This window comes from Saimiri boliviensis, chromosome 10 (genome assembly GCF_048565385.1).
Source record: "Saimiri boliviensis isolate mSaiBol1 chromosome 10, mSaiBol1.pri, whole genome shotgun sequence".
NCBI classification, from domain to species: Eukaryota; Metazoa; Chordata; class Mammalia; order Primates; family Cebidae; genus Saimiri; species Saimiri boliviensis.
This window is the reverse complement of record NC_133458.1, coordinates 40,404,114-40,429,983: the sequence shown is the minus strand read 5'-3', so window position 1 is coordinate 40,429,983 and position 25,870 is coordinate 40,404,114. Positions and strand designations below refer to the sequence as shown.

The 25,870-nt window shown below is 39.7% G+C and overlaps 1 protein-coding gene across 2 annotated transcripts in view; it reads left to right on the top strand.

Moving 5' to 3' along the window:
• Positions 1–24,101, top strand: part of CAV1 (caveolin 1) — a 35,926-nt gene extending 11,825 nt beyond the window's left edge. For both annotated transcript variants that reach the window (XM_003921060.4, XM_003921061.4), the window contains exon 3: positions 21,888–24,101. In XM_003921060.4, the coding sequence (XP_003921109.1) occupies positions 21,888–22,229 (342 nt within the window). In that variant the 3' untranslated portion in view covers positions 22,230–24,101. The remainder of the gene's footprint in view (positions 1–21,887) is intronic.
• Positions 24,102–25,870: the final 1,769 nt, after the last annotated feature.

Below are 25,870 nucleotides of genomic sequence, written 5' to 3'. Positions count from 1 at the left end.
AAAAACAATTAAAATGTCTCACCGATCATGGTTCACTGTATACCTTTTCTATCTTCTTAGAAGTAATATATGGCTGGAAATGGGCATAACAAATTATGTCAAGGAAGTGGAATTGCGCTCCTTAGATTTCACCACTAATTATTTTGGTTAACTTCACAGATCTCTCTTCCTTGCATGTTCTTGAGAGTGAATCTTTTTAGTAGAAAGAGAAATTGTCTAAAACAGTTAATAACCACAAATTCATCAGACTATTTGGGGGTAAGCCCCTCTATTTCTCTAGGTCATATAACGTACTATTCCAGAAAGGGTATTGTATTCATCTGTTTTCACACTGCTGATAAAGACATACCTGAGACTGGATGATTTATTTAAAAAAGAGATATAATGGACTCACAGTTCCACATGCCTGGCAAGGCCTCACAATCATGGAGGAGGGTGAAAGGCACATCTTACACAGTGACAGACAAAAGAGAACTGAGAGTCAAGGAAAAGGGGAAACCCCTTATCAAAGCATCAGCTTTCAAGAGACTTATTTACTACCACGAGAACAGTATGGAGGAAGCTGCCACCATGAATCAATTATCTCCCCAAAAATGAGAAAATTATGGGAGCTACAATTCAAGAGTCCTTCCCACAAAATGTGGGAATTACGGGAGCTACAATTCAAGATGAGATTTGGGTGGGGACACAGAAAAACCACATCAGGCATTCAACCAATATTTGAGAAGCACTGGCCCTGCACCAGGCACGGAGCATGTTACGAGTTCTGCTTCACCACAGCCTGCCTGCCAGAACCTCAACCATTCGCTGGAGCTCGCCTCTGATATCAAAGCCTCCTTGGAATCAGCCATCTCTTCTCCTTGCCCCCACCATCCTCTGTTTTTATCTCTGTTGTGTTCATCAAAGACTTCCACTATTCTGCTTCACTGTCCTTCAGTGTCCTCTCTTCTCTTCCTCCATTCTCTCCCCACTTTGTGCCTGTGTCCTTCAGAGCAGAGCAATGGCACCCTCACCTCTGTGGCTGCCCAGTGCCCCATGCAGAGTAAGACATCTTAAAACAGATGCCGAATTCAAATTACACTCTGAAATTCTTTTTAAAGTAAGTTAATGTGTGCTTTGAATGAACAGACACAGTGGGATTACCTTACTGAGTCTTTCTTCCTTTGCCACTTTGTCCCTATTGGTCACATTCAAAAACCTTGTTGGAAAAAAAATTCAGGAACTTAATAAATAAATTCAAAAACATTTCATCTATTTACTTAAAGAGAAAACATATTATAATATATGTGTATATTTAAAATATTTGTTATTAAGACTTTTTAAAGAAAATCTCCTGGTTTAGGGGGACACAAATACCTCTCTCCTAAACCTTCCAGTAAGCAAGCTGTGGCATGTAGATGATCTCCTGGGGTCATGGAGGATAAGGCTAATCTCCTAAGTGTCTGGCAGACAGGACAGGCAAATTCCCAGAATGCCAAAATATATTATCAGCTGCTGTTTCACATTGCCCCTAAGTTCAGAAGTGTGGAGACTGGGGGCTGGGTCTCTGGCCACTGGAGAACTCCCCTGTCCACAGGAGGGACGGAAGGACTCCCTGTTAAACCCACCTATCCCCACACAATGGCAAGATTCAGAGGAATGACTAGATCAGGGAATGGCCCGAAAGAAAAGTCCAAAACCTCCTATACCTGGAAGGAGACCACAGCTTTGAGAAACCCAAACCTCTGCTTCCTTCTCTTTGGCTTTACTACTCTTAAATCCACGTACACGGAGCTCTGAGATTTTGTGTGCTAGGAGATGATGACTGTTAACCCACTATTCCAATATTACAGAAATTTGTTTTTGCCTCAGAAGTGGTTTCTTATAGATATCAGATCTCTTTTCAGTTAAAAGAAGAAAACAAAACAACAATAACAACACATAAATGACTCTGAAAGAGTCAGACTCTATTAATTCCATTATTGGTATCTGTGCCAAGTGAAATGAATGTTAGCTCTTTTCCCAGATGTGTTTCCTTCTTTTGTCTCCTATAATAGGAGAAGAATTTACTGTAATAATGTAAGACTCATTAATTTGACCCCAAACATCTTTCCTCTCAACAGGCTAAGTATAAAATACCAGGATCATTATTCAGTTGAGAACAGGTAGAACTAGGAAGTAACCGTCAGAAAAGTAATGGGCCGTATTATGAATTTTGGATGTAACTTGTTATCCAACATACAGCCAGCATCACAGTTCTAGCACATTTAATATTTTATCAGAAACTTGCGTGAGCAAGTTAAGAGGACTCTCAACTTAAAAATGACACCAGTTACAATGACCTTGTTAACATCTGTGATAAAAATAATATGAAAGTGATTTAGACAAATTACAATTGCCCCTAAAAATAAGATAAAATTCAATGCAAAATAAGATGATGTTAAAGGACTTGAAATAAAACAGATAGATTAAGTAGGAAACAAATAGGTGAGCATATAAAAAATAAGAAAATACCAGGAAAGGATTGCCATTTTTGTGGGAGCTGTTATGTGGAAAGCCAAGATGCCTGGTGAGCAAAATGGATATGGAAACCCCCCTTGTAATAATTCCACAGCCCCAAGGGACCAAGGTCTCCAGGTTAAGAGTCACTTTTGTAAACACAGCCATAGATGAATCCACACACCATTCCTTGAGTAACTGGGGACTCAAAGTAGCTCTGTCAATTGTTCCAGCAAATTAAGCATCTAAATTATTTAATGATATTTTAAAAGAAGCATAATGAAATATTTAAAGGAATGTCACATACAAGATTCTCCACCTTATCTGCTATTGGTCAGACTTATTCAGAATAGATTTCTGTTTTCATCTTAAGAGGAAGGTAGAGATTCTGGAGAAGCCTTGGGGAAGAGCTAAAGGAAAGGAATAAGGAGTCGAGAGGAATCTCCAGGTAAGGCTGGGAGGGACTGTTTCATGTAGGCGATTTATTGGAAAAGTTGAAAGGGAACATGGAGTGACAATTACCTTTGGTTATTGTCAGGTTAGTATGAGACTTACAAGAAAAACACTGCTCAGCTGCAATCACCATTCAAGATAAGAAATAAGAGGGATGGCTGGCACATTTAGCTTTTTATTCAGAAAAGTGTTAGGTCGGCTGAGCGTGGTGGCTTACACCTGCTATCCTGGCACTTTGGGAGGCCAAGGCAGGTAGATGGCTTGAGCCCAGAAGTTTGAAGCCTGCCTGGATAACATGATGAAACCTTGTCTCTACAAAAAAATACAAAAATTAGTTAGGCGTGATGGCATGTACCTGTAGTCCCAGCTACTTGGAGGGCTGAGAGGTGGGAAGATTGCTTGAGTCCAGGAAGTTGAGCCTGCAGTGAACCATGATTGTGCCACTGCATGCTAGCCTGGGCAACAGAGTGAAACGCTGTCTCAAAAAAAAAAAAAAAAAAAAAAAGTGTTAGGTGATATGAGAGCACTCCCAAGTAATGAGTGGCTAATCCCAGGAATGTGTCACCAGAGGTTATTTTGTAATAGTCATGTGTTAAATTCCTTATTTGTCTATATAACTTCTCAAATCCTTCAGTCTCTACAGTTACAGTTTGGTGCATAACAGCCTGCACACACAGCCTCATCATTAAACACAGACATACATATGAACACTTTCCCCTATGCCAGCAGGATACCTGGTTTGTTTAGGGGCAAAGAGGAATTGATGTGACATTGTTTCAGTCAGTGGCTGAGAGTACAAGTGGTAAACATCGAAAAGTAGAACACTGCAAAATGCATGCATTGTATGTACCAAAAGGTCAGCATGAAGCATTATCTGTATGGCAAGCCTGCCCATCCACTCCCTCCTACACATTGCATATTCACACAATTTTGCAGCTTGTATAAATCCCTATTGTGATAGAAACTCATGAAAGTGTGGCCTCTGCAAAGTCTGGCTATTCTGTGAATTTAGACCAGTGGTTCTTCACACTGGCTGCAAATCATCTGGGGAACATTTAAAATCACTGTTTTACACACTCCAGCCCTATAAACTCTGATTTAATTGGTCTATGGTGGGGCCCAGGACTCTGTATTCTGTTTTAAGGCTCTCAGGTGTTGCTAATATATAGCCAGAATTGAGTCTTGTTTAGACTCTTAGAATTTCTTAATAATAAAAGACTCCATCATGACAAAACTTTCAGGACCTTAAGGGCCACAGTGAGGTAGTTATTATTTCACTGTATCCTCATTTGGGGAAGTCTTTGGCATTTGTATTGGAATATGATATTTGTCACTCAAATTTCTATGACAAAAAATTCTTCCTTGCACACTGCTTTAGCAACTGCATGAGATATACTTTGTACATAGCATAAATCTCATATCACTTATGTAATCCAACTCTGTGGTTCCTTCCTTTCCTTTGCCTGTTTATTTTTAATTCTCCCCAAGAGGAAGCTTAACTAGTCAGAGCACCAGAGTGTCATCCCCCTCCCCCTTTTCCCACCTGAGTTCATGACTTAGACATAATAGGAATGGAGCTGACAACATGCACTAATTTTTTTTCCAAATTATGCAGCAAAATTCCCAAAGTGCCAGTGGCCACAGAGATCTTCACAGGGCCCAGGGACAGGCAGACATCATTATTTCTCCAGCTCCTAGCACAGAAAAGAAACCTTAAGTTACTGAGAAGATGCCAGTCACTCAGAGCAGACAGGGAAACTGAGCCTCAAAATAGATCTGAATTCCAGTTCTATCTTGAACATGGACCTCCAGGGCTATGTTGGGCCTTAGGAAAGGCACTTACACTCTGGACAGGAGTTTCTTCATCTATAAAATCAAGAAGTAGAAGCAGACAATCTCTAAGTTGCCTTTATTTATAAATTTCTGAGACTCCAGTTGACCAGTCTTCATACAAGAGTCAAAGCCTGTAAGAGTACAGAAAGCCCAAACAAAGAGACAGTGGAAGACCTTTCATCAAGGGTATTTTTATTTCCCTCTTCCTAGGTTTTACCAGTTGGCATCCTCATTGTTAATATTCAGACTGTAGGATTTAATTAAATCATCTTTGAAATACCGAGATATCAACAGATGTCATACTGAATGCAAATGGACCACAAATAAATATTTGGTACCAAAGAAGGTCAAGAGCTAGAGTTCATTTCCCATTCTAATCTGGGCTTAGAACTCTGTGGTCTTCCCTTTGATCGCCCTTGCCACCAAATTGGCTCTATGTGCTCCAAGATGGATCAGAAAATCAGTTCCAAAGTTGGCTACAAACTTTTGGGTTTCGGTTGTTTTTTTTTATTTTTGGTGTTTTTGTTTTTTTTTTCAACCAGCCAATTCATCTTAGTTCACATGACAGAGATGTGCATAATTACTTGCAACTTTAGTTAGAACAGAGGTCTTAAGGTCTAGCTAAATAAAAAGTGCTCAGACTTTTTGAGTGCTGACAGTTGTCAAATTCACCTAGTTCATGTGGCCCCATTTCTATAGTTTTTTTTTGTTTTTTTTTTAACAGCCCATCTGTGTGCAATAGGATCAGATGACTAAGAGCTACAGGGCAGAAGCACTATTACATTGAGTCAAATTTTCCCATTACCCAGCTGTAAAGTGTTTGTTTCTCTCTGACCCATATAAAGTTTAGTATTTAGGCCCCTGCATGATTTTAATCCCATCACTCCACACCCCAGCCATATGATTCTTAAGGTACACATTAAGGTGTTTGAATTCCAGGCCACCTAAACATTCTTAGGGAAATCATCATCTCTGTGGGTAGAGCTATGCCAAAATCTGTAGGTTTCAACTCAAATTTCATGATAAGCAAAAACTGAACTAATTTGTCTTCCAGTTTATTCACTTTTTTACCAAAATTATGCTTGGATTAGAATAAATAAATTCAATGAATGAATGCAATTACTATTTCTTATGTGAGATAATAACACATTCCAAATTCTCCTCTCCCTAGTAGATTTTGTCAGGTTACTGCTCTTGTAAATAGGAGAAAGAGAAAAATATAACTTAGTAAATAGCAGTATTCACTAATTCATTTATTTATTCAACAAATGTTAATATAATACCTACTACATTCCAGGGAGCTTAGAGTCTAGTATCAGAAATAATAACCACATACACACATACATACACACTCTATTAAATAAGGATGTGATATGCTAGATTAAAAAAAAAAAAAAAGTCCAGGTGAGTAAAAAAAGATAGGGGCTAGAAAGAAGTCATTGAAGAAAAAACATTTAGGTTAAAACATTATTAATAAAGTTAGCCAAGTGCAGAGTGCTGAAGGAATGTTCCAGGCAAAATCAACAGCAAATGGGAAGCCCTCGATGTAGAAAAGGGTTTGGGAAGGGGCTGGGTGCAGTGGCTCTCGCCTGTAATCCCAGCGCTTTGGGAGGCCAAGGCTGGCAAATTACAAGGTCAAGAGATTGAGACAATCCTGGCCAATATGGTGAAAACTCATCTCTATTAAAACTACAAAAATTAGCTGGGCATGGTGGCACATACCTGTAGTCCCAGCTATCAGGAGGCTGAGGCAGGAGAATCACTTGAATATGGGAGGCAGAGGTTGCAGTGAGCCAAGATCGCACCACTGCACTCCAGCCTGGCAACAGAGGGAGACTCCATCTCAAGAAAAAAAAAAATGGTTTGGGAATTGTCCTAGGAGAAACACTCAAGATTCCAGTCTGAATTCTAGAGAAGAGTGATTTAGAGAGGCAACTACAAAAATGACTTCCTTTATTACCTTAAAAGACAGTGCACCACAGAGGAAATCACCCCTCCTTGGTAATGATTCCTGAGTGAGCCCGAGAAGCCAGAGACCACGTCCATTTTATAGGCACTGTCCCCTTTTCCATTACCCATGGCCAGCTCATTGACCTTGTACTGGTCCTGTTTCCTCATTTTAGTTACTCCATCCTCAAAAAGTAGATGCTTCATAAATATTGGATAAATGAATGAATGAACTCACAAAGTCACAGTAGAGCAAGCCAAAAGTACTTGCAAGAAATAAACAAGAATTCTAGGCTAGAAATATTTCTCAACTTCAAGTTGTATCTTATCACATCATATCCTGATTTTCTAGAGTGGTAGTTCTCAATCAAGAGAAATTTTGTCTTCCCTTTCAGGGAATATTTGGCATTGTCTGGAGATACTTTCAGCTGTCACAATTTGGGGGATGCATCTTTCTCTACTTGGGTAGAGAAAGGGGGATGCTGATAATCATCCTACAGTGCACAGGACAATACCCCCACCCACACCCCAGTAATGAAGAATTATTGGACCAAAAATGTTAATAGTGCCCAGGTAGGAAAGCCCTGTTGTAGAGCTTGGGGATGGCATCTTGACAGCCACGTTATACAGCATATGACACTAGACAGATGCATGCCCCAAACTGTGACAACTAAAAGTGTCTCCAGACAATGCCAAATATTCCCTGAAAGGGAAGAAAAAAATTCTCTTGATTGAGAACTACCACTCTAGAAAATCAGGATATGATGTGATAGATACAACTTGAAGTTGAGTGATATTTCTAGCCTAGAATGCTTGTTTATTTCTTGCAGGCACTTTTGGCTTGCTGTACTGTATAAGGGGCTGTGATTATCCTTGCCTAGACTTTGCAAGAACCCTAGTGTATATCCTTTTCCTCATCTGCCACGCAACATTCAAACCTGCAGAGATTTATTTCATTCATTTTCTATGTGTTTAATAAACAGACCAGCAGCACTGGAGGAAAAAATATTCCAGCAATGAGGTAAGATGAAAGCTATTCGTAACCCTAGTTTGACTTAACTAAATTGTAGGAAACAACCTCTGCCATCAGGAAGTGTATTATAGAAACTGAAAAGAAGCTAATGGTGTTTAAAAAGCTCTAGTTCAAACAAATGTGCATGCAGACCAATGGATAGTCTGAAAAGGATGAAGACATTTCCGTTTTTGTGTCTTTGACAGAAAAGAAAGAGCTTTTGTTTTCTTTAGTGTGGTAGTCATTCAGATTTGTCCCATGACACACCCAGGAGGTTAAAGAATCACAAACTCCCAAGTGTAAACACAGAATTTAGTGAGGAAGCCAGGCCTCTGGATGAATCCCTATAATTGCATACTTAGATAAAATAAGATTTTCTTACATTAAGCAAGGTAAGATTTTTCTGTTTTGGATAGAACTTTCAACACTTGGAGGGGTTGTGGTTACTTCTCCTCAAAGATGGTAAATGTTAGTGCCCCGAGGTATCCCTCCTCTCTAAGTTCACTAGCTATCACCCAGTATCCATACTATTGCTGGCTCTTCTGTGGCCTATTTTTACACCGTTCACTGTTCAATGTCACTTGTTTGGTAACACTCAACATCAACAAGTGCTATCAAATTGACACCAGAGGACAAAATGGAATCAAGATGTGTACAGCCTGCTTTGTACTGAGCCATCTGCCACTAGATGTTTTTCATGATATGAACACGTGAGGCCATGTGGACAGGAGAGATGTCTCCAGATTCCTGCAGACTGCTCACAGCCAGCTGGTCTGCAGTGTGGTTTTAGGTACCCACCTGGGAACCCCATAAAAAAGAATGTACAGGCCAGGCGCAGTGGCTGTTGCCCATAATTCCAGCAATTTGGGAGTCTAAGAAGGGCGGATCACCTGAGGTCAGGAGTTTGAGACCAGGTGGCAACATGATGAAACCTCATCTCTACAAAAAAAAGAAAAGAAAGAAAGAAAGAAAGAAAGAAAGAAAGAAAGAAAGAAAGAAAGAAAGAAAGAAAGAAAGATAGGTGAGTCAGGTGTGGTGGTGGGCACCTGTAATCCCATCTACTTGGGAGGTTGAGGCAGGAGAATCGCTTGAACCTGGGAGGCAGAAGTTGCAGGGAGCCAAGACTGTACCATTGCACTCCAGCCTGGGCAACAAGTATGAGACTCCATCTCAACAAAAAAAAAAAAAAAAAAAAAAAAGAAAGAAAGAAAGAAAAAAGTGCACAGGCTACACAAAGAAACAATGTTTCAGAAATCCCAAATCCTATCCCTGAGGATCATTTTTGGTGACTTCCAAGGGAATGCGTGTGCATTTGCTAGGGCTTCCCTAACAAAGCATCACAAACTGGATGGCCTAAAGCTACAGAAACTTCTTGGGGACAAATTTTGTGATTCTGGAAACTAGGCATCCAAAATCAAGATGTCAGCAAGGCCAGGCTTTTTCTGAGGCCAGTAGGGAAGGCCTTCCTTGTCTCTCCTGGCTTCTGGTGGTTTGCTGGCAATCTTTGGCATTCCTTAGATTGCAGCTATGTAACTCTTCTCTGCGCCCATCATTAATGGCCTTCTGCCCATGTGTTTTCACATGGCCATCTTCGTATAAAGACACCAGTCATATTTGACAAGGGGTCCACCCTACTCCAGTATGACCTCATCTTCACTAATTACATCTGCAATGGCCCTCTATCCAAATAAAGTCACATTCTGAGTGTCTTGGGATTAGAATGTCAACAGAGCTTGCCAAAGGGGACACAATTCAGTGCATAACAGGGTATAAACTAGAAATGGGTATCTTTATTACCAGTGTAGGAAGATTTAGCTTACATGTTCAAAATGTAATACAAACCCCAGGAAAACTCATACTCCCTCCTAAGAAGAGCAAAAGATGGAGAAGCCCAATGGTTACCTTCAAACAAAAGAAAAGGAGGAATAAGATGAAAAGGAATTAATCCCAAAGTGGCTCATATGGAATGTTGGTGCAACTTTCTCTAACACATCTGTGCATTCATCAGCTAGGGCATCATCTCCCTGGGGCATATCTGCTCACTGTGTGCCTCATGGTAATAAACTCCAGAAGCCTCATTGACTTGCTAGAGATGAGCTCACCCTTCTCACTTGCTTAATGGCAGAATACAAAGTCAGCAGTCACTGACATGGAATGATTTCAAGAATACCAAAAAGTTCTCCTTTTCCATCTTCCCAATACTATTACTGACATCCCTGACCCTTCCCCACTTCTGGTTAAGGCACCTGGACCAGAGCTCCTGATGTAGCAGGCAGTGCCCTAAACATTTTGCATAAATTAACTCATGTCCAGAGCAACAACTCTAAGATGTAGGTATTATCATACCACATTTTACAGATAAGAAACTTAGGCACAGAGAGGTTTAGTAGTTTAGATGAGATAACCCTAAGAAGCAGAGATCCAGACACCTCCATGCTGTTAAGCAGGACATCATATTGCTTTTCATAAGTGCTCTTCAAAAGCAACACAGTAGTGGATTATCACACTCACTCACATCTGAGTGTCAGCTTTTTCAGATCCTCTCCCCTAGCAGAGAATAAAGCCTAAGGCATCCTGGTTTCTCAAAGTGTCCTCCCCAGGCCAGCTGCATCAAAATCGGGGGTTGGGAGAGGTACAAATGCCTGGACTCTACCCTGGGAGCACTGATTCATAATCTCAAGGCCCAAGAATCTGCATTTTAACAAGCATCCCCAGAAATTTCTTAAGTATACTATGTATGGGAACCACTGACACTAAAGGAATGGAGTAAGGGGAACATACAATGTTATGGTAAACCGGGAAAAGCCAGAAAGACATGACAACACAGTAAGGACTCTGGTAGCAATAGTCAGTCAAATGCCCAAGAGTCCTGGCCACAAGAGAGTTAGGTTGCTGGGGAGTGAGGGTGATGCTGAATGTGGAAGTTCGAGAGCAGAAGGAAGCCAGCCAGCTACCTCTCTTGCTTGAATCACACCCCCTTTCTCTGGTGGAAATGATTCTTTGCAGAGTGAGGGGAAAACATGTTTTACAATTTGGATGGCAAATATGGATGTAGGCAACAGAGAGCAACCAGAGCCCATGGGTTCAGAAATCCCCATGTGTTTCTGTTTGAATAAGAGGCTTGCATAAACAGAGCAAGGAATTTGGGGTGAGGTTAAAGAGAATGGTGTGATGGAGGGAGAACTGAATGAGAAACTGAGAGAGCAAAATCCTGGGTTTGTTTCAATCGCTGCTTACAACCTCCCTGAGGCTCAATCTTCTAATCTGTAAAATGGGGGAAATAATACCTGCCTTGCAGGTCCTCACACACAGGGCATGATGTGAATCCACTGAGGCATATAGTGCTGAATAACATATTATTGCTATTCCAAGGCCTGTGAGAGGCTCTTGCCTTGGAATATATCCACCATACCGATGCCTGCAGTCCATTAATGACACATAAAGGACACTGAAGATAATGTCCCTTGCTGTATGCATCAGCCCTCCCACCCCTGCCAGAAAAGAAAACACGGTCACCTGAAGTAATTCTAAAGTACAAGTTATGTATATGCCTGCCTCTTTTCCTGCACAGACGCATATACACAGACATGCACATTCACAGACACACACACACACACACACACACACACACACACACACACGAGAAAACATGAGGAAAAGTGGAGGCAAGAGGCACCAAAGGACAAAGTCACTTTTCTCCCTGTCCCTTCCCTGGCAGGGCTGGGCCTGGGCTGCTTCTCCTGCCTCCCCCCTGAGACCCCCTCCTCATTATTTTCCAGTGTAGGTCCCCTGCTTTGGAGGCAGGTCTACACAACTGAGGTGCTTCAGGTCATGGGAGAAAACTCAAACAAGCACAAAGCATGCTTTAACCTATATTTTCCAAATTGTTTTTTTTAAAGGTAAAGACTTCTGAGCTTGAATTACCCTCTTGTCAGGGGGCTTTCCATACTGTCCAAGTGACCTAAGTGATAATCAACCTCCATTGCATTTTGAGAATGGTTGTGGTAGTTTAGAGCTATGGTGAATAAGAAAATCATTTAAAATAAAATGATTTTTATTTATTTATTCTTTTTGTTTTATTTTAAATGAATTTATTTAAATTTTAAATAAAATTTTAATTTAAAATTTAAGTGAAATTTTAAATCATTTAAAATAAAATAATAGGATAAAAGAGGATGCCAAAAATAAATAAATACATAAATCAAAGTGTGCTTGTCATACCAGGCAAAGAATTAATAAGTGATAATACTATGGCTGGTGAAATGTTATGTATGGCTACATCCTTTCAATGAGCATTTAGAAGAAATATTTATACGCTAATTAATATGTACATAGTGCCACTAGGTATTATGGAGGATACCAGATGTTTGCAGCAGACACAGACTTTGCCCTAAATCCTGGTCTTGATGTAGTTACTTATTAGTCAAGTGAACGTCCCTCAGTGGGGAAAAAAAAGACAATTCTTATTATGAAAATGATCTAGATCTTCACAACTTTGTGAAGAGAAGCAGATGAGTGAAATAGAACACTATCAATGTAAATTATTACTATGAGGCCTCTGTAATGACTGGGAAGCAACAAGAGGGAAGTCATTTAGAAGACAGAGACTCTGGATTCCAAGCTGGATGCTCAGGTCAGTGACTGTAAGTCCCCTCCACACCCACCATCCCAAACCCTAACCCTCTTCAGTTGCTCACAAAGGTAGGTAAATACCCACCTTTTTGCCCTCTTCCATCTTGAAACCTTGGAAACGCTTGCTTCTGCAAGATGAGGTTACTTAGTATTTGTCACTCCAAGGGAACCAACGTTCAAGCCCAAGAAGAACAAGAGTCAATGCTCCTATGAGAAGTTTACATTTTTCCTAGGGATCTAGGTGGACATCCCTAGGAACCCCTGTCAACACAGGCATCTGCAATGCAATCCAGGCCTCCTGTGTTCAGTAGGGGCTGCAAGAGCACTGCAGCCTTTTCCCCAGAGGTGCCAGTTTGGCCCAATAAAGACTGCCCCTGAGAAACACATGGGTATTAGAGCAAAGTTCCCATGTTCTGTTAACATTTAATTGTGCTATTTCTCAACCTCCTCTGCACCCACACACTCACACACAACATTTATTCCATTGACTTCAAAGGCAGTTCAACATGTTAAAAATATGTGTGGGAACAAAGAAGGAGTTTGAAATTGGTCTAAACCCTCTCTCTGTATGACTGGGTTTGACACATACATTAGGATTTTACGGTATGTATTTACAATTTTTTTAATGCATTTGTCTATGCAGGATTTAGAATAATGACAGTAAATCAAGATTTCTATCATCCATTTGTATGTTTTCATAATAAATAATGGTCATTTATCCTTACTAAGTAATACATATTTATGGGTTTAAATTAGCAAAAGCCTCTCAAAAAGTAGCTCTACTCATTTTTCCACCGGTGTCCAGATGCCATCCAGCACATGAGGAGCTCCCAGAAAGAAGAGGAAACAAACTAGGGCTATCAGGAGTGGAGGAAAAAGAAAAGCATATGCAAAAAGGAGCTGTAATTAAATCCAAGGGAACATGGCACACTCTAGTCTTTTGCATGAGACAAAGTGCAAACCTGGTAAAAATACAGATCCCCAGGCCCTATCCCAGAGAGTCTGATCTGAGTCTGAAATGGCACCAGAGAATCTGGATTTTAACAAGCACCCTTCACCGGGTGATCCTTTGGCTGAGAACCCCTGAGAAATGAGAACCCTGCGCTAGTGCTGAATGAAGCATTATATTCCAGGGTTGAAGTTTGGTGATCAGTTTTCCAGACAGAGCGGGTCCTTGGTCTTTGGTGCATACCTGGATATAAATCTAAGCCACCTCAAGTATTTGGGCTGACATTTCAACCCAAACACTATCTATAGCCTGATTTTTTTCTTATATTCTGTTTGGTATGACTTGTAGAAAGTTGTAAATGCTATATTTCCTTCTCATCTATTTCTGGACTTTGTCCCAGGACCAAATTCCAGGGCATCCGATAGACATTCTTTGCATACATTTCTCTGTAAACATGAAAACTAAATTGTCTAATAGAAAAAAACAATAAAAAAGAAAATAAGAAATCATCATCAAAATAAAAGTGATTTGTTTTAGAATTATATTATCTAGCTACATAACAAATCACCCCCAAAAATGAGTCGCTTAGCACAACAAACTGCTGCTCCACAGTTTCTGTGCGTCAGGAATCAAAGGGATTTAATTGAGTGGTTCTACTCAGGGTCTCTCAAGGGCTGCGATCCAGGTCTCAGGGCTGGGAAAGATCCATGTCTACGCTCACTCGCGTGGCTGATGGCAAGATTCAGTTCCTCTTAGGCTGTCAAGCTGAGGGCCTCCGTGTCTCAGTGGTTGCTAGCCAAATCCCTCTCTCAGTTCCTTTCCACCTGGACCTCTCCACAGGGCAACTCACAACATGGCAGCTGGTTTCCAGTAGAGCAAGCAAGGGAGAGATACAAGCAAGATGAATGCCCCAGTCTTGTAACCTCATCTCAGAATACCCCATCACTTTTGTCATGTTTTGTTATTTAGAAGCAAATCACTAAGTCCAGCCCACATTTAGAGGGATGGCATTACACAAGGGAACGAACACCAGCAGAGAAGTTCATTGAAAGCCATCTTAGGTGCCATCTATCACATTTAAGTGTGATTTTTCTAGATGAAAAGAACATATTAATTTGTTTCAGTCTTAGTCAATGTATCATCCCATTTGTGCTTTGCTAAAACTTACATCAGTGTAAAGGAAACGTTTTCTGATACAGGTTAGGCAGTGTACTGTGGTAATAGTGTCCAGTAGTGTTGAAAAGATATGTTGAGATCAGAAATTAAGCTCATGTTTCTAAAAGAGGAGATGTACGGCTACTATGCAAGCCAGCGGGAAAGAGTGCTTTAAGAATGCATTCTGCTACAGGTAACTAAAAACCTAAACAGCTGTGGCTTAAAAATAAAGGTATATCTATGTCACATAGGCAAAAGTCTAGGGGTAGGCAGCTTTTGGCATTGCTTCAGTAGCTCGATAATGGCAAAAGCAGCATGTCTTCTATTTTTTTGGCCTTGTAATCATGCGTGTCACATCACAATCACAACACAGGCAACTCCTCGGATTCTAAGCAGGATGAAAAGGGCATTTGCCTCTGTCTATTTTCATAAGGAAGACAAAGCTTCCCTGGAAGTCCCCTCTAGCAGATTTCACTTAGATCTCATTGGCCAGAACTGAGTTACATGCCTGCCTTAAACCAATCACTCACCAAGAAGACGAATCTTAACATGGCAAGTCTAAACCAACTGTGACTCATCTCTGAGATCAAAGGATTATTGCCATTACCTGAATCCATCAGGATCCTGTTGGCAGAGAAGTGGAATTGTAAATTTTAGGCAGGCAGCAAACAAGTCTTCTGTAAACATCTTACATGGTGTTTTTTTACGTGATCTATATATCCAGTACAATCATGATTTTCACTAACTGTCTACAAAGATATTTTTCAATAGAAACAGAATGTGTAAGATCATTACTTAGGAAATCCATTATGTGCTTAGGGTTTCCTTCTTGAAAATTCCTTATTCAAAATAAAATGTCCAGATTTTGAGACCCAAAAAAGATCCTATATTTTAAAAATCCTGCGCACATATAAACTGTTTTTCAAATATTGCCTTCAGATACATTGAACAGAATGAAATCCTCTGAGATTTACTACATCAGCCAAGCATTATCAAAACACAACAGGACAGATTGCTTTTCTTGACGTCTGCTGCTTGATTTGTGTTAACTCATGTTTCTGAAATTGTAGTATTGTAAACCAATGCTGTACAAAGGTATTTCACATCATTTATAAAAATCTAGTAATGTAAACTGTTGGCTCCTTATAAAGCATCTACTGAGACACAAAAATATCACTGAAGTACATTTATGCCTTTGATCCTTAGGTCTGTGTAATAATTCTGTCCAGAAGGGCAACTTGTTACATAGATTACAGAAAAGACAGTTGGTTCTTGGAGGAGTAGCTCAACCTCATCTGAGGCAGCCCACTCTAAGAAACTGATGGCACCTACACTTCTTGGGCATTAGGTTTTTAAGCAAATTTTAAATTCCTGTCCTGCTCAAAATCTAAGCAAACACATAAAGTACTGTTCTAGGTAAGACCAGCCCTTGTAGAAGGGCAACTGGAGTCAGTCCCCTGGGAACTGGGACTCAGGAGTCACTATTTCAATGAGAGATAAATCAAGCTGATGCTAAATGTGGATAATGAACCCTTTAAGGATTGTGAGAAAGAGGCACCATTATCCACTCAACAGTAGACCTGTGGGACCTCTTGATAGCCTCAGGATATTTAATTTCAGACACAGGCATCCAGAATGTAGCAGCTGGAGTGATCAAGGATGTGTGGTGATAGCAAGCAGTAGTGGAAGAGCCCAGGAGAGTTTCTAAGCCTGAGTTGCAATCCTGTGCTGCCATTAAATGGGAAGGTACTTGTTCCAGTCATGTGACAGCTTTGGTCATCAATTTCTGTATCTCAAATGTGACTCCATTGCTTTCAGAATTCCTTTAGCTTTAAATATCTGTGAATCTGCTGAAGCAGCTGTGCTTTGATTGATGTGGAACTCTGAACTCCCTTACATAGAAGGATCAATTATTTAGCAGAGTTTCGTTGGATTCAGTACATTCTGAATACATGTCAAAATATACTTGGATTTATAAAAAATATTCCTTCCTGTTTTTTTCACCATAGATAAATATACAAAAAATGTTTGTGTTCACACTGTAGAAAGAACATTTCTCATAAACTTTCAAGTCAATGCCTTAGAAAGCAATGAGAGATTTAAAGGAGACCTAGAGATATAAATGGAGTAAGTAGAGAAGGCACGTGGGGAGGGTGATGTAACTTCCTAGAGAAAAAGTATGAAGCGCAAGGCTGGACATAGACCTGGGAATCAGGAAATTAGAGTTCTAATTTCAGCTCTTCCATTAATTCATTTGCGGTCTTAAGAATGTCTGCCTCATTTAGTCATTCTGTGCCTCAGTTTCCATATCTGCCAGTTAGAGTGTCCCTGGCTGGGTACCCAGGATTGTGAGAACATGCCATTCAGAGCCATAAAAACACAATCAGGACCAATAATGCAAAACATCCTAGGTTAGATGTCTTAACTTAAAGAGGAAACATTAACAAGAGTAATTCCTTTAATGATCAAAACGGGAATGTTTTAGGAAGCATATCTATCTGGGTGAAAATCAAGCAAATAAGACAATTGTAAAGGCTTGTAATCTCAGGAATACAAGGGCAAAAAGAGCACAGAATTGAAATATGACAAATTCTAGCTTTGTCACTTAGCATCTGTGTGACCGAGGGTAATTTGTTAACCCCCGGCAGTATTCTCACCTGTAAAACGGGAATAATGACATGCATTTCAGTGGGTTGTCGTGAAGAGGATTATAAATGGATGTTAGTTCTTTTGAGCCACTGGTGGGGTTTAAATTGACAGCCCTTATGTGCTTTACAGCTGATAGTTCCTCTTATTGCAATTGCCTATTTTAAAAACCTAGTCATGGCCTGTGCAGTGGCTCACGTCTGTAATCCCAACACTTTGGGAGGTCAAAGCAGGAGAACTGCTTGAGTTCAGGAGTTCGAGATCAGCCTAGTCAACATAGTAAGACCCTCCCTGCCCCACATCCATCTCCACAAAAAGAAAAAAAAAAAAACACACCAAGAAAATTAGCCAGTGATGCGTGCCTGTAGTCCCTACTATTCTGGGGGCTGAGGTGGGAGGATTGCTTGAGCCCAGGAGGTCATATTGCTATGCTCTGCACTCATGGTAAGTACTTTATATAAATTAGCTCACATACTCCTCTAATACTAATTACTGCTGTGTAAATGGAGGTAGAAAGACACTAAGCTTTACTTCTGCCACTATTGTTCCTTTAACCTGCCTTGCTTTCTTTTTCTCAGCCTCACCTAATTGGCTGTACTTTTAGTTTCCTTAAATTTTAAACCACCTTAAATTTTCAAGACTAAAGCAGCAATAACTAACTGGATATATTTATATAACATGTTATTTTTGTCATGTTGCTTTGCACCCCTGGAGACCTGTTCTAAATTCACTTGGATGTTTGAAGATAAATCATGCTCACTAGCAGTTTCTGAAAATGCAGTTTCACTGAAAATGCAAGCATGCAGAAATTTAGTAAGCAAGATAAAAGAAAGTGTAAGAATCCAATGTATTCATTAAAAAATAATTTGAATTTATGCTCAGAAAAATAGAATTATTATTAAGAAATCTTACTCATGTTCATAAATATCCTCACTAAGGACCATTGTACATGTGTTGTAACACTGTCCTCAGACAACATGCTGTGAGAATTGCTGCAGTTACCATAGGGTTAAATTTGGCAAACTCTTTTTTATTAACGTGTCTTTAAATTATGAAATAGCATACTCAACTTAGAGAAAATTTGAATCATATTTTGGAAAAGTGGTGCAATATTGAAGAAAGTTGATAACTTTCAGACCAGATTTAAACTTCAAATCTACCTCTTATTTACTTGGACAATACATTAGCATTTCTGAATCTCACTTTTTTTAAAAAAAAATGGGAATACTGTATTATAGAGTTGTTGTGAGTTAAATGAGAGAAGTGTTTGATCATAATAACCAGTCAACAAATGTTCACAAATCTTCCCCTCCTAGGAAAAGAATCTCAAGGCAGACCTGCTTTAGGTCTGCTCTGTAAAGAGGCAGGAATCCTCTGCTCCCAGCAATTTGTTTCCTAACCTTCTTTGGTAATAGACTATTTTTTAATAAGAGTACTGGATTATTTCCCATTATACATTCAAAATGTGTGTACCCATTTCAAGGCAGTCATAGATGACCATTGCCCATCTTTTGACTACCTGCTGTAGTGTTTTAGATCTGCCTTCAAATCCTCTTACAAAACAAAGACATCTTTAAAAAATAAAATTCTTTAGGTGTCTTGCAATTGAATGTAGAAAAACCACAGCCCCTTATTTTTTATAGTCTTGGGAAGAATGCAGTGTCAGAACACAAATCCATAGTAGGCAATTAAATAATTTGCACAGAAACTTCATAAAAGTATTGACCTGATTTGCCACGTATTTGCCACCTTTTAAAACACACAAGTAAATGTTTACCCTGTGTCTAGATCCAAATGGGCAAATAAAAAATAAGAGTGACAATAAATCTACTTAACTTCACTTATATAATTGTGGCCATACCGCTTTTTTTTTTAAACATTACATTATTAAAACATTGGACAGTAAGTCAAGAAACAGAATGTTCCACAAAATAAACTTTAAAAATTGGTAAGCATTATGTACTTTTTTCCAGAAGACATTTTATTGTGTTGAATCAAAGATGGCTTTTGGCACTGAGCAGCTCCATGGATTCATGGAAGTCCTCATTCCCTAATCCCGAGCCTGCCTGAGTTGCTGCTGGCAGTCATCTGCTTGTTTGGATTTCAAACTGCATTAAATCCCCTCCTATAGCTGTCACTGCCAAGCAGTTGCACTGGCTCTGTCCTACCTTTCTGTTGGAAATTCTATTTTTAATCCTATGCTTAAGTGTAGTTTATATAAATCTTTACAGAGGGATAAAATTCCCTGTAATTAATTGTTTGGGTGAACGTGTACCTGGGAGAGCCTGCTACTGGGAAAGGGGCCAAATTTGTATTTCAGTTCCTATCATCCCCATCCTTGAACTAACCAAGTCCTGTGGATTCTCCACTTAGCATCTCTGGAACCCTCTTTTCTTTTCTTATAACCACCTTTCTAGTCTAGGCCCTTCAAACTTGAGTGACAGTGACAGTCTCCCTTCCTTCAATCTCTTTCCTCCTTCTCCCATTGTGCATACAGTTGTCAAACTTATCTTGATAAACTAGTGCATTGATTGTGGCTACACTCCTCTGCTCCCACATCTCCCATAGACACCAATGTCTGTATAATAATATCCAGTCTGGCCTCAACCTGTCTTTCCAGCCTTCGTGACACAGGTCTGTTCTGACTGTGACACTCACTGTGGCACCTTGCTTGTTCCTGGGGCTTTGACACACTTCCAAGGTCTCTTTCTTCTTCCTCTCCAAATCACACTCAATGTCCCAAGCCCTGCTCAAATCTCCCACCTCATGAAGCCTTCTTTACGCCTCCCAGCTCATCATGATATAATTTCCTGAAGTAATTATGCTAATTGGGAATTTGAAAAATTATTAACCAATTATTAACTAAACACCCTTAAAATTGCATGTGTAGGTGTCTTCAAAAGCAGTTAAATCATGTCATGTTCATTACATTGTACTGAGTGCCTCATATCCTTATCCATGTTTGGGAGTTTTACTTTTAAGTCAAGAAATTTAATCACATCCATTTGGTTTTCTTTAGAGCTATAGTTCTCAACCTTTTGTGTGATAGAGAAACTCCTGGAAAACATGTTTTAAAATCTCCTGGATTCTATCCTTGAGAGATAATAAAGTCCAAGGAGAACCCAAATATCTGTGTTTCAGGTTGGCTCAGTGGCTCATGCCTGTTATGCCAACTCCTTGGAATGCCAAGGTGAGTCGATTCCTTGATCCCAGGAGTTCAAGACCAACCTGGGCAACATAGTGAGACTCCAGCTCTTAAAAAAACAACTAAAAAAAAAGACATAAAACCATAAAAACCCTGGAAGAAAACCTAGGCAAAACCATTCAGGACATAGGCATAGGCAAGGACTTCATGACTAAAACACCAAAAACCAAAAGCCAAAATAGATAAATGGGATCTAATCAAACTCCAGAGCTTCTATACAGCAAAAGGAACAATCATTAGAATGAACCGGCAACCAACAGAATGGGCAAAAATTTTTGCAATCTACCCATTTGGCAAAGGGCTAATATCCAGAATCTACAAAGAACTAAATCAGATTTACAAGAAACAAACAAACAAACCCATTCAAAAGTGGGCAAAGGATATGAACAGACACTTCTCAAAAGAAGACATATATGAGGCCCACAAACATATGAAAATGTGCTCATCATCACTGGTTATTAGAAAAATGCAAACCAAAACCACATTGAGATACCATCTCATGCCAGTTAGAATGGCGGTCATAAAAAATCTGGAGACAACAGATACTGGAGAGGATGTGGAGAAATAGGAACACTTTTACACTGTTGGTGGGAATGTAAATTAGTTCAATCATTGTGGAAGACAGTGTGGCAATTCCTCAAGGATCTATAACGAGAAATACCATTTGACCCAGAAATCCTATTACTGGATATATACCCAAAGGATTATAAATCATCCTATTATAAAGACACATGCACATTTATGTTCATTGTGGCACTGTTTACAATAGCAAGGACCTGGAACAAACCCAAATGCCCATCAATGACTGGACAAGGAAAATGTGGCACATATACGCCATGGAATACTATGCAGCCATAAAAAATGATGAGTTCATGTCCTTTGTAGGGACATGGATGAATCTGGAAATCATCATTTTCAGCCACCTGACACAAGAACAGAAAATCAAACACTACATGTTCTCACTCATAGGTGAGTGATGAACAATGAGAACACATGGACACAGGGAGGGGAGCATCACAAACTGGGGTCTGTTGCAGGGGTGCTGGGGAGGGACGGGGTTAGGGTGGTTGGGGAGAGATAACATGGGGAGAAATGCCAGATATAGGTGATGGGGGGATGGACGCAGCAAAACACCTTGCCATGTATGTCCCTATGCAACAATCCTGCATGATCTGCACATGTACCCTAGAACCTAAAGTACAATTAAAAAAAAAAAAAAAAAAAAAAAGATTAGCTGAGTGTGGTGGCATGCAGCTGTGGTCCCAGCTACTTAAGAGACTGAGGCAGGCAGATTGCTTGAGCCTGGGAAGTCAAAGCTGGAGTAAGCCATGATCATGCCACTGCACTCCAGCCTAGGTGACAGAGCAAGACCCTGTCTCAAAAAAAAAAAAAAAAAAAAAAAAAAAAAAAAAAAATCTGTATTTCCAAGATCCAAGTGATGCTGCTGGTTGCTTTTAAGCACCTCACAAAGAATTAACTCATAAAAGCTAATACAGTATATGTCTATGGACACTGAATAGTGAGTTTTTCTCTTTTCTTCAATTCTGTGCTCATATTCTGTCACTTCTTCCTTTTAGATTGACTTTGAAGATGTGATTGCAGAACCAGAAGGGACACACAGTTTCGACGGCATTTGGAAGGCCAGCTTCACCACCTTCACTGTGACGAAATACTGGTTTTACCGCCTGCTGTCTGCCCTCTTTGGCATTCCAATGGCGCTCATCTGGGGTATTTACTTTGCCATTCTCTCGTTCCTGCACATCTGGGCAGTTGTCCCATGCATTAAGAGCTTCCTGATTGAGATTCAGTGCATCAGCCGTGTCTATTCCATCTACATCCACACCGTCTGTGACCCACTCTTCGAAGCTATTGGGAAAATATTCAGCAATGTCCGCATCGGCTTGCAGAAAGAAATATAAATGACATTTCAAGGATAGAAGTATACCTGATTTTTTTTCCTTTTAATTTTCCTGGTGCCAATTTCAAGTTTCAAGTTTCTAATACAGCAACAATTTATGAATGAATTATCTTGGTTGAGAACAAAGAAATCACTTTCTCAGTTTTCATAAGTATTATGTCTCTTCTGAGTTATTTCATCTATTTTTTGGCAGTCTGAATTTTTAAATTTTTTTCTTTACCTTTTTATTTGCGCCTGGATCAACCATCGCTTTATTGGCTGAGATATGAACATATTGTTGAAAGTTAATTTAAGAGAAATATGGAGAACTGAGGAGGGAAAAAAAAAAGAACCAACAACCTCAACTGCCTACTGTAAAATGTTGGTCATTTTATGGTAAGGGAAGAATTCCAGGGCATGGCCATTGAGGGTACAAGAATATGAACAGATTTTCAGAAAACTCTTTTCCCACCATTTAAGGAATTAGTGGATTACTGCCATTCATTTTCGTGATCCAGTAGGATCCAGTGATCCTTACAAGTTAGAAAACATAATCTTCTGCCTTCTCACGATCCAACTAATGCCTTACTCTTCTTGAAATTTTAACCTATATTTTCTGTGCCTGAATACTTGTTATATAGATAACAAGACCTAAGTGCCTTCCTGTTTTTCACTTTTTTTTTCAAATAGGGTCTAATGCATCAACATACATTAGGTCAGCAGGTTCCCCTAAGACCAAAATTAGAATACCCATAACCTAGTCTTCCATGAGCATTTCTGACTTTGAGCTAGAGTCCGGTGAAGCTCGCATCTGGGCTTCATCATGTGGCATCTTTATCCATAGAGATGGTCGACAGTAGCCCGATGAAACGAATTAAAGTGGACCAATGGGGCTGAGCCCTCTGTGGGCTGGCAGGCGTGGAAGCCAGCTTTCCCTGCCTGTCATCAGCTGAATGAGGTCAGCATGTCTATTCAGCTTCCTTTATTTTCAAGAATAATCATGCTTTTCTGAATCCAACCTAATCCATCACTGGGGTGGTTTAGTGGCTCAACATTGTGTTCCCTTTTCAGCTGATCAGTGGGCCTCTGGGGAGGGGCTGGAAAACGGAGGCCATTGTGTGAGCCTGTCAGAGTTGCTGCAAACATGACCCCTGCTCAGTAAAGCACTTGCAACCGTCTGTTATGCTGTGACACATGGCCCCTCCCCCTGCCAGGAGCTTTGGACCTAATCCAAGCATCCCTTTGCCCAGAAAGAAGATGGGGGAGGAGGCAGTAATAAAAAGATTGAAGTAGTTTTGCTGGAATAAGTTCAAATTCTTCTGAATTCAAACTGAGGAATTTCACCTGTAAACCTGAGTCATAGTGAAAGCTGCCTGGTATATCCAAAAGCTTTTTATTTCTCCTGCTCATATTGTGATTCTGCCTTTGGGGACTTTTCTGAAAACTTCAGTTATGCTTTTATTTTATTTTTTTGTACACTTAATGGAACTCCGCTTGATTTTTGCCTCTTCCAGTTTTCTTGACACTTTAATTATCAACCTGTTACCTACTTTGACTTTTTGCATTTAAAACGGACACTGGCATGGACATAGTTTTACTTTTAAACTGTGTATATAATTGAAAATGTGCTATACTGCATACTTTTTAAATGTAAAGATACTTTTATCTTTATATGAAGAAAATCACTTAGGAAATGGCTTTGTGATTCAATATGTAAACTGTGTATTCCAAGACATGTCTGTTCTACATAGATGCTTAGTCCCTCATGCAAATCAATTGCTGGTCCGAAAGATTGCTGAAAATTTATATGCTTACTGATATATTTTACAATTTTTTATCATGCATGTCCTATAAAGGTTACAAGCCTGCACAATAAAATTGTTTAACAGTTAAACAGTCAGCTTTATTATTTTTCCCCAAAACAGGTGTTTATATGTTAGCGTCTGTGTCTATGTGTTTGTATGTAGTGAGCATGTGCACAGTGTGTGTATATGTTTGTAGTGTGTTTGTTGGGGGTAATAGCCTCCCACTTTAAAATTATTACCAAGTCACTTAGGATATTTCTGCTAAGGTCATCACCATTCATGTGTTACTTCAGATAAAAGTTATAATTAATAACAATTTTTTTTAGCAATTTGCCCAATGTTTTATTATATGTCATCTAATTTGAGCCCCCAGCAAGCTTGGATATTAATGCTCTCACTTGGTAAATGACACAATTTGCATTTGGGGGCAACGGCTTCAACTTTGCTATGCCTTAACTGTGTTTTAAAGAGGTATATTGCAGTTCCAATTTATGTTTGTTGCTTGGCTAAGTTGACTGTCAGGACTCCTGTATTAGGATTCTCCAAAGAAACTGAACCAATAAGAGACAGATGGAGATAGATAAACAGATAGATAGGATAGAGATAAAGAGAGATAGATAGATAGGATAGAGATAAAGAGAGAGATGAAGATAGAGATAGAGATGGCCATGGAGATGGAGAGATGGAGCTACAGATAGATAGATAGATAGATAGATAGATAGATAGATAGATATGAAGATAGAGATATAGGGATAAGTAGAGCAGAGACAGAAATAGATAGATGGAGATAGAGATGTATAGGGATAGATAGAAACAGAGATAGAAATAGATGTATGTATAGAGAGGTGAGAGAGAGAGATGGAGATGACCAGAAAGATAGGTAGATGCAGATGATAAAGATATAGATGGAGATGATAGAGATAGATGGAGATAGAGACAGATAGAGATAATAGAGAGAGATAGAGATAGATGGAGATGATAGAGATAGAGAGCAAGAGCTTTATCATAAGGAACTGGCTCACATGATTATGGAGGGCGACAAGTTCCCAAATCTGCAAGGTGAGTAAGCAAGCTGGGAACCCAGGAGAGCTGATGATGTAGTTCCAGTCCAACATCAGCAAGCTTAAAAGCCAGGAAAAGTTGCTATTTTAGGCCAAGTTCAAAGGCAGGAAAAAAAAAATCCAATGTTCCAGTTTAAAGGCAGTCAAGCATAAGGAATTCTCTCTTACTTGGTGGTCTGGGTCACAGTCAGCTTATTCTATGCAAACCTTCAACTAATTAGATGAAGCCCACCCACATTAGGGAAGGCAATCTGCCTTACTCTGTCTATCAGTTTAAATGTTAATCTTATCTAAAAGCACCCTCAAAGAAACACTCAGAAAAATATGTGACCAAACTTATGGACACCCCATGACACAGTCAAGTTGACACAAAAAGTTAATTATCACAGCTTCTCATCCGGTTCCATTGTATTCTCCAGATACACAAATTACTTCATGACTTTTGGACAACTTTGACTCCATATTGATAATAAATAGCTTCACACATTATACATTTAGCCTGTAATTCTAGCACTTTAGAAGGCTGAGGCTGAGACTGGAGGATCAAATGAGGTGAAGAATTCAGACCAGCCTTGACAACAAGAGAGACCATCTTAAAAAAGAAAGAAGAAAGAAAAGGAGAGGAGAGGAAAGAAAGGAAAGAAGGAAAGAGGAAGGAAGGAAAGAAGGAAGGAAGGAAGGAAGGAAGGGAGGGAGGAAGGAAGGAAGGAAGGAAGGAAGGAAGGAAGGAAGGGAGGGAGGGAGGGAGGGAGAGAGAGAGGGAGGGAGGGAAGGAGGATAAAAACATCTAGTAAATT